General features: G+C 56.7%; 4 protein-coding genes across 4 annotated transcripts; 1 reads left to right on the top strand and 3 right to left on the bottom strand.

Moving 5' to 3' along the window:
- Positions 1–760: 760 nt before the first annotated feature.
- Positions 761–2,307, bottom strand: H310_10930 (hypothetical protein). Its single transcript, XM_008877421.1, has 4 exons — positions 2,267–2,307; positions 2,015–2,215; positions 1,020–1,952; positions 761–968 (listed from the first exon to the last, which is right to left on the bottom strand). The coding sequence occupies exons 2-4, from the start codon at positions 2,198–2,200 to the stop codon at positions 795–797; spliced, it is 1,293 nt and encodes a 430-aa protein (XP_008875643.1). The 5' UTR covers positions 2,201–2,215; positions 2,267–2,307; the 3' UTR covers positions 761–794.
- Positions 2,308–2,654: 347 nt separating this feature from the next.
- H310_10929 (hypothetical protein) lies at positions 2,655–4,975 on the top strand. The gene is made up of 4 exons (XM_008877420.1): positions 2,655–4,224; positions 4,296–4,399; positions 4,451–4,628; positions 4,685–4,975. Exons 1-4 carry the CDS (start codon positions 2,688–2,690, stop codon positions 4,792–4,794), a joined length of 1,929 nt encoding a protein of 642 aa, XP_008875642.1. The 5' UTR covers positions 2,655–2,687; the 3' UTR covers positions 4,795–4,975.
- Positions 4,976–6,071: 1,096 nt separating this feature from the next.
- H310_10928 (serine/threonine protein kinase) lies at positions 6,072–8,001 on the bottom strand. Its single transcript, XM_008877419.1, has 2 exons — positions 7,811–8,001; positions 6,072–7,761 (listed from the first exon to the last, which is right to left on the bottom strand). Exons 1-2 carry the CDS (start codon positions 7,896–7,898, stop codon positions 6,212–6,214), a joined length of 1,638 nt encoding a protein of 545 aa, XP_008875641.1. The 5' UTR covers positions 7,899–8,001; the 3' UTR covers positions 6,072–6,211.
- Positions 8,002–8,737: 736 nt separating this feature from the next.
- On the bottom strand, positions 8,738–9,055 carry H310_10927 (hypothetical protein; the record flags this gene model as incomplete). Its single annotated transcript, XM_008877418.1, has 1 exon — positions 8,738–9,055. The coding sequence occupies one exon, from the start codon at positions 9,053–9,055 to the stop codon at positions 8,738–8,740; it is 318 nt and encodes a 105-aa protein (XP_008875640.1).
- Positions 9,056–9,201: the final 146 nt, after the last annotated feature.

The raw sequence follows: 9,201 nt of genomic DNA, 5'->3' as shown, positions 1-9,201 counted from the left end.
CGCTTGAACAACAACGGGTAGCGGGAGAACGAGGCGGCGCACGGTGGTCGGTGGAGCTCATTTCAGAATGGACACTTTTCACTGCCCGCCCAGCCTGCTCAAAGGACAAAACAAACTGTTAACTGCAAACATGGCGGAAGTGTCACGAGCGTAGAGACAGCTTAGAAACGCGGTGTCGCCCTCGTTACAGCCGAGTACGACCTGGACGAAATCCTTCTTCAGCACGTTGGCTGTTCTTTGAAAGACATCACAGTCGCACCTGGGCACAGAGGTGAACGTGCTGGTGGTTCAAGTGATCTTGAACCGTCGTCGTCACAAATGCGCTAAACTGATGCAGTAGACGATGATGCTGGAGTCGATCAAAGGCCCCAACATGACGAACAGCACGTACGACGTGCTTTGATGCAGTGCAGCAACCACGAGGCCACCCCGATTGAAAAGTACCATGAACACCACCACGACAGTTGTGTTTATTTTGCTCTCACAAAGTCGCCAGGCATGTCCTGCGATTCGAACTGACGCTGCCGTTGGCGGTCATCCACTCGGCGCCGCCGATCAGGGCGGCATTCGTCATGTGCTACGTCAAGACTCTCGATGGAGGATGGATATGAACGACCAAGCACGTGTGGCGCCGCACGAGAATTTGCCAATGAACTGCTCCAACAAATGGTCGGTCGCTTCCTTGTCATGACGTGAGTGTGGCTGGTTGGCCCCATGCATTGTGTATCTCTAGACGGCACCGAGGAACCGGAGCCCGCGATGGAATCGGCACCATGTTTATTGAGTGGACGTTTCTACGACATGCGCAGCTGGTAGTCGCCGTTCTGCGTGATGTACCGCACCCACGGCAGCGCTTGGTACCCGGATTTTTCAATAATTTTGAGGTACCGGACTTGGATGCCTGACACGGTAAAGTATGGAATCTCAAATTTGACCTGAATCGGCGCCTTCCACTCGTCCGTCGCCGCCTATACACAGGCGTCGATTGCTCGAAATCCATCGCGGGTGTTTGGTACTACCGTGTTGGTGTTGGAGATCGACGGCAGCCCAAAATGCGCACGCATGAGGTACTCTCGACTTCCGTTGAACTGCTTGATCGTCCACACAATCGCGTCACGGTCCGGCACGTACGTGACGCTCCCAATGCTGCACTTGAACGACGGACTGTCTACGTCCGGCGGCACTGGGATCACGATCTCGACGTTGTTGGCAATGCTACGGCTCTTGAACTGCGACTTGGTCTTGACCATGTACTCGATACGGCTGCGCGAGTGCGGCTCGACGACTGCTTCGACCCATATCAACGGCTTCACGTGGGTCGTCAGCCGATATGTCATCAAGTCGAACTCGCCGTCCGGTGGAATAAAGCTGATCGTGCGGTCCGTCTCGAAGCGTGCCAGTCTCACACACTGGTGGAATTTGATGTCTTCCATCTCGACGGCTTTCCCCTTGGACGAGCTCGAGCGCCCCGTCGCCTCGAACAACATCTTGTCGTTCAGTCCGAGCTTTAACTCGGGCATGCCGCTCAGGAACGACTTCATCTTGACCGCGCCGAGGATTTCGGAATGCAATACCGTGCCGTTGGACGCGACGAGCAGATTGAGCTTCTCGACAACGTCCAGGAAGATTTCGTTCTTGCGATGCTTGATGCCTTCGGACCTCCAGGACACGGCGTTTGTGAGAGCCGTCGGCGGGCGCGGCGCCGACTCCATGCGATGTCCTTCCTGCGTGATGTACTCTCGCAATATGCGCGCTTCCGTCGTCTGTGGGTACCCGTGGTCCATCGTTTCGTCCAACAGCTCAAAGATGATGACAAAATTGTCGCGAATGCTTTCTTCTTCGAGCTCGCCAAAGTACTCTTGAAAGACTTGGCAAATCCGGTTGAGGTACATGAGCATGAGCGCCACGTTCGAGTTGACTTTGGTCACCGTCATCAGGTACAAGTTGTTGTACTGCACATACGATGGACACGCCATGAGAGTTTGACGCCACAAGCAGCAATGCCACAGCCTACCTTGATATAGACGAACGTGATGCCCGACTCCTCGTTCGTGAACACCGGTCGCTGTTCGTTGTCGTCCTTTTCGGTCACGTACTGGGTAAACTTTTCCGCCACAGACATGGGGATATCACCGCGATAGTTGCGGCTGATGATGATCTTCCCCTTCAGGTCTGTGATAAACACCGCGCTGAGCACCATCCCTCCTTCTTCGACCTACAAGACTCCATGACGTGGGCGGCACGGCCCGCGCCGATATCATCTTACCACCTCACCGCAAACCACAGTCAGTCGACACGAGGTCAAATTTCCGAACCTTTGATGTTTGATAAAATTCAGCATACAATTATAAAGTATATTGATATGATTGGTTAAAATAAATCCAATCATGTTGCTCCTTTGAGCAATACTCCGGAGTATATATTTACCAATTTTGAATTTCGAGAGTGGCGGCCGAGGCGGCACTTGTGGTAGAGGGGGGGGTGGACGGCGTCGATGGCTCCGTGGTGCGAGTAGAAGAGCGGCTCGGTGAGAGAGACGGCCAAGATCTTCTGGCCCTCCAGGACGGACGCCTTGACGTAGCTGAAGCCGACGACCACGATCAACGTAGAGGAGGAGCACATTTTCATAAAATCCGTTGAATATTCGCCAATCACTGTTCAGGTGAATTGACGCAGGTGTTTGCGGGATGGTCAAGGCGGCGCCACGGAAGCGCAATGGCATGAAGAGCCGCGTGGCTGGTACTCACAAGTCCAAGACGAACAGGGCACAAAAGCATGTGAAGGTGAAATTCCAGCCAGCGCGGTCGAGCAGTCCTCGCACACCGGACCCGAACAAGAACGAGAATGAAGTGTTCGAATGGGTTGGCGATGCCGTCCTGGATGAATTGGTCGGACGGTCGTTGCTGCGTCATGTGCACATCTTCTACTCACGGCACGACAGCAGCACAGATGAATCCAGTCGCGATGGGGCGCCCCGTGTGTCCAACTTGGACCTGTTTCGACAACTGCGAAGCTCCCTTGTCTCGAATTCGAACCTGTGCGCCGTCTACGACAAGTTGTTCCCGCCACGCTTTACCATTCTCGTGAACCCACTTAAACTCAAGCAAAAAGCTGACGCCGTCGAAACTCTCGTAGGTCGCATCTCGTCGCGACACCGCAAGTCTCCCAAGGACTTGCATCAACTCGACTTGATCCTCTCCATGATGCTCGAGGTCGAGTTCACGCACTGGGCTGTCGAACAGGAACAGATAGAGCGCAAATCGTTCAACCAGTTCTCTCTCTTGGAGCATTTGATCGACACAGAGGACGAGACGGACGAAGCTGCAACCGCAGCTGCCACGGACCAGGCCGTTCCATCGCCACCATCCTCCTCCTCCAACTCCTTCGACAACGCTTCCTCGCCGACTGCGCCATTTCACGCGTTTGCCGCGGGTCCTTCTGGAAATGCCGCACTGCACACCACCCCTGACTCTTTGCCCTCTGTCGCTCAACTCCACTCGTGGGCGCAGGCCCTGCACGACTCGTCGCACATTCTACAGTCGTCTCGAGTCACGTTCGAAGTGTTCAAACTTTACGGCATGTCGGTGATGAAGGAGCGCATCAGCACATTCCTTGTCCAAGACAGATCAGCCACACTCTCGGCCATGGGGCCCGCCGACCTAACGTGGATCCGGCAGAGCATTCTCAGCATCGACAGGGAAGCCCACTGCGCTTCCCTCCTCTCTGTCGTCGCGCGCGGTGGAGAGACGTCTGCAAAATTACAAGCGAATACCCTGCGCGCCGTCGTGGGTTTTGCCAGTGCTGTAAACTGTCCGTGGGTCGTCGACGCCGTCTGTGGTTTGCTGGTGTACCTGCACCAAAGCCCGGCCAGTTGCCTCGCCGCGGGAGGCGGGTGTGCCTTGGGTACCATGCAAACGACGACCCACATGGACTTGGACGATCTCGCGCTGCACGAAGTCTCCACGTGCCCCAACTCGGTGGCCACCTTCATGGCCACGAGGTGGAGAGGCCGGTTGCCGGCCGTGACGTCGCTGGCCAACATGCCCAGATCTGTCGCGGCCACGATCGAGTTTCTCCATCGGCGCCATCTTCCATGGGAAAACTCGCTCGAGATCGTCAACCAATGGCTTCCTTCTCGATGGTGCGACTTGGACCCGTTCGCCCCGTCGTTTGAATCGCAACGTCGCAAGCGTCAGCGGGACGACCCTGTCGTCAACGCGTCAGGTGCGTCCCCGCCAACTTGTCGGCCGTGTGGCTGCAACGGTGTTGGCCCTCATCTCTCGCCGCTTGACTAGACGCCACGTGCCGTAAAACCCACAGCACGTTTGCGTTGCTGCAGCGATTTAGCCACCGTCGGTTCCTGTATAGCTTGGAAGCGCTGATCATTTCGTTTGCTCAGGTTTGTGTCGGCGACATTGGACCTGTAGACCCATAGGGTTGTTGCAAATAGTACGACACGGCAGCGTGCCGGCTCCACCTTCGCGAAGCCGCCGCCGACCTCGAGCCGTGCATCGACGACCTCGGCGTGTGCACTGTGTCGGACGTTTGTCTGTCGCTGGTGTTTAAAGACAGCTTCTACCGCCTACTCATGCACGAGCTCGTGCATTTTCACTCGCTGGACGCCAAGAGTACGCGACGAATCGAGTGTTTCGATATCTCGGGATGATCGTCGTGTGCCATATAGGTCACACAAAGCCCCATGGCACCATGCGCGTGATGCAAATTCGTCGTCCCAAGGGGTATGTGTGGCAGGAAAACGTGTACACGAACGAAGCCACGGCGATTGTCGAGTGATTCGATGATGCCACCGCGACGTGCCAACAATCCTCTCCGAGATCCTCCTCCAAAACAACCTGCACGACATCGTTGCGTCGATCGTACGACGGATGCACCACGGCGATCGCTTCTCTCCCCGTAGCTCTCGCGGCGTCGTCTCCAATACAAATTCTCCATCGCGCGATGGATAGCATCCACATATTCCCTCGGCAGCAACCACGGCTTCGACCGGTTGCTTCGATCGTGATAGCAAGGACCGAATACTGTCAACGGGGGCGTTGTCCATGGCCCAATCGTGCCATGGACAACGCCCCCGTTGACAGTATTCGGCCCTGGCGATGTGCCACACCACAGACAGGTATATCCCCCACGCCACTGAGCAATGTCGCCGAGACCGGGCAATGCGTTGCATGCCGGGCATTTCACGACATCGCGGGCTAGCTTCACGAGTTTCAGCAGCAGTCCTGCATGCACTTGGTGGGATGCTCGATCGCGGCGGTGTGTGTGCTGATGATAGTCGGACGATTCTACCGACGAGTGCATCCTCCATCCGCTGGCGTGAAGGAAGGCTCGTTGACGACGCGCATTGCCGTCCTTGTTGCCGCCAACATTGTGCATCGATGGCTTACCGCCATTTCGGCAACATCCTGCGGGTGAGAACGAAAGCGCCACAGACGTGGCGAGTCGCTCAACAAGTACACCCGTCGGAACTCGACGAATTAGTCCGCTGATGGAGCCCATGCCTGGCGTCGATGTAACATGACTTGTCGTGGTGCAGACATGGACTTAACTCGTTCATCGACGAAAAGGATCCCGGCGACCATCGTACGGGCTCGAGTCGGTCTGCCGTGCCACGACACGGAAACCTCGATCGAATGGCTCACGAGAGCCTCCACTCGATGCAATTGTAGGACGTGATCGACGAGCTCAAAGGCAACGACGCTGCATGGCGGCGCCGAGACACCCCCGACACCCATGACCAAGTCAAGCACCAGCACCGACAGGAGGTGCGTTGACGCTGGGCTACGACCTGCTGCCCATCACGAACGGGTTTGAAAAGTAATCTCAACCCCCCCACCCCCGACGCAATCTCTTTGACCACGTGACGGTGGGCTCGGGTAGTCGGCGGTGGTAGGGTGACCCAATCCAATGACGGTGCCTTTGGAACACGGGCGGCGTCGTCATGCCCGAGGGCCGCGCGGAGAGACCTCCTCGAGGACAGCGCGGTCGCCGGCGGCAGGACGATCCGTCTATAATGTACGTTTGAGGGTCGCGATGGAATAACGCACGAAGGGGATGGATGGTTGCTACTTATCACACAAAAGGTCGACATGTTTCAAACACCATGGCAAAGACGGGGGCCAAAGCGCCACGAACCGGAGCCGTGTCCAGCGGACAACACGCACTCGAGTCGAGGGTGGCATGGCGGAGATATTTACGATGGAAGTGCGCCGTCGTACAAGAGCGACGCGTCGCGCTCGGCATGGGCTCTGCACATCCAGCGGAGCTGGCCAGCATTGATTCCAGACCTGTACACCTTTTTGACAAGGCCACCGACAATGCGATGTTCCTGCCAGTTGTACTGGATGGTCGAGAGCAAGCTGAGCAGCTTTTCGTACAACTCGTCGTCGTTTCGGAACGCGTCAAACGTTGCTTGGGTTGTCTTGGCCGCTTGCTCGAGCATGTCGGCGCTGACGTTGCTGTCTCCCTCGAGCACATTCACAACCTTCTCGAGCTTGTCTTCGACGTTGAGCTTTTGCACATTCTTTTCGACCGTCTCCAGCGCGTGGACGGCGGCCGTGAGGTTGGTGTATGCGCTGTCTGGTATCGAAAACACGTCGACCGCGTTCGTCGCCGCCTCCGCCAGCAGCCCCAGGATTTTGAACAAGCCGCACGTGACGCGCAACACCGGGATGAGCTTGCGCACGACTTCGTGATTGACCTTGAACACGAGCTTGTCGCAGTTGATGTCGTCGAACGGCTCGCACTTGAGGTCGGGCCCGCGCATTTCGCAGTAGAACGTCAGGCGGAATTCCGTTCGCAGCAAGATCTTCTCCACCGTCGAGATGAACCCGACGCCGTTCTTTTCTTCCACGCCCCACAGACACGGCACTTTGTACTTTTCCATTTGAACAGTCACGTCGGCCGACGTGTGGCTGGGAGTCGTCACGTTTTTCGGGATGAGGTTGTCCAGGTCGTCGAGAGTGCCTCTCGTCGCCGGATTCGGGTCGAGGAGGCGGCGCAGGTGGTTCTTTTGGGACGTGTTGAGGCCACAGGCGGCGATGCTCGCTTCCAAGTTGAACGACGGATGGGCAATCGCCATCAAAATCTCTTCGTTTGTCAGATTCATAAACTCTTTGAGTTGCATCAGAGGGGAAAACAGCTTGAGGATGCCGACTCCCATGCCCCACACGTCGTATGTATCGCTCGCGATCAGTGGCTGCAGGTAGTCGTCGCCGTCGACGAGCCGCGTGGCCATTTCCGGCGGACAATATTCGGGCGTGCAGTACAGCTCCATCTCTCGGTTGATCTGCGTCGCGTTGCCAAATCCCAGGAGCTTCGCCCTGTAGTTGTCGAACACAACATGGTCGAGCGTAAAGTTACCGTGAATGTATCCTTGGCTGTGCAGAAACTTGAGAGCGCTGGCGACGCTTTGAACGCATTGCACTTTGGCCCAAAAGAGGTCTTGGGCTTGCTTTCCTGCGAAGAGCGCCTTCACACTCGTCGACTTTTTCATCACGACGACGTGGCACGCTCCAAGTCCTTCAAATGCTACATCACCAAACGTTTCCCACTCGACGATGTAGTCCGGGACACCGGGGATGTCTGGATTGTTCATGTGGTGAAACAACGACATCTCAGCTTGTCTCGACGTGAGTTTGGCGACAAACGACCTTCGCTTCGGCTTGGCCACTTCAAACACCGAGTCCGCGATCGGTTTTGTCAAATCCAACGTGTACTCGCGAAACATGACCGGGTCGTCGCCTATTCGACATGGTTGGCACGAAGCACACGAGGCAATGTTGTGGCTTACGCTGGCGAAGGTTGGCGACGAGTGCGTCCAGCGCCAGGTCACGCCCGTAGAATTGCCGCAATGAGTTCTCTGGAATCGGTGGCGCCATGACAAGGGGGAGAGCCTCTGACGTGCGGTGTCCGTGAGTAGTTGGTGGAAGGCGCTGGCGGTGGAATGGAAACACTCACGACCGCACATCTGCCGTCATGACGACGGCTGGTGGCTGCGCATAATAGTCGTGCGCTAAACTGACTCGACATACAAACATTCGTATCAACACAATTGGGCGACGATCTTGTATCGTCTAATATGAACGATACTGTGTACGAACTGGCCATGTACGAGTGAGCGAGATCGGTTTGAGATCTTTCACCGAGCTTCCTGGCTGCGCTTCGCCGCATCGCCCACACGACGTGCCGTCGCCCGAGAGCTTCGTGTTTGCAGCCTCTTGACCGTGTGAAGCGACGGAGGGGATTTGGCGGCGATGCCACTTGTCACTGGGTATGCGTGGCGCCAGCAGATGGATGCAGCAGATGTATACAACCTTCCCCATTCGTTGCGTCAGGCGACGGCTACAAACTGCAAGCACGGTATCTCTGCATCATGACGAAGTCGTTGGGCTGGGTGTGCCGCCTTCCTATATCGCCCACCACGCGCGACGACCGTTTTCTATCCACTCCATGTGTCATGCAGGCCGCATTGCATGGCGATCTGCCCGAGGTCCGTCGGTCGCTGCCACACTCGAGGAGCGACGCCACAGGGGAGGACGCGATCGCTGCGACGTGCGCACGGCTCGAACATGGCATTCTTCGAGACGTACTCCCACGTCACCGCAGACGCACTCGATCCCCGACAGCAGCGACAAAAGGCAGGGACACGACGGCTCGACTGGTCAAGTCCATGTCAAGGAATAAGCACACACACAAGTTTAACAACACACTAGAGAAACTAGCCCTTGCGGCTCTTGACGGCAGGGCACTTGCCATTGGCGTCGTACTTGCCGTTGCCGCCCGCAATGCGGTGGCACTTGGTCGACGGGTAGATGGACATGATGCTGGACGTGACCGAGAACGACAGGCATGAAACAAAGATCACGATGAGGACGATGCCGGCCAAGGTGCTCTTGCCGCCCTTCTTCTTGAGTTCTTGCATCTGCGGGCGTTGGGGAGGCAGCATCCACAGCCACACCAACGAAAACAGCTTGCTCCCGTACGAGATAAAGTACGAGTACGTGACGTCCCATCGGACGTCGGACGTGTCGGTCATCAGGTCGTTCTGCGACAGCAAAAAGTACGAGTCGATGAACTTGTAGATGACGGACGCGAACGGCGACGCCAAGTTGGACACGGTCGTGACGAGGCCGTACGTCGCGCCTTCGTTGCCGACGTCCGCGATCTCGACGGCGCAGTACG

This window comes from Aphanomyces invadans (assembly GCF_000520115.1).
Source record: "Aphanomyces invadans strain NJM9701 unplaced genomic scaffold supercont1.28, whole genome shotgun sequence".
Lineage (NCBI taxonomy): Eukaryota > Oomycota > Saprolegniomycetes > Saprolegniales > Verrucalvaceae > Aphanomyces > Aphanomyces invadans.
Note: the sequence above shows the minus strand (reverse complement) of the source record. Positions and strands in the feature narration are given on the sequence as shown.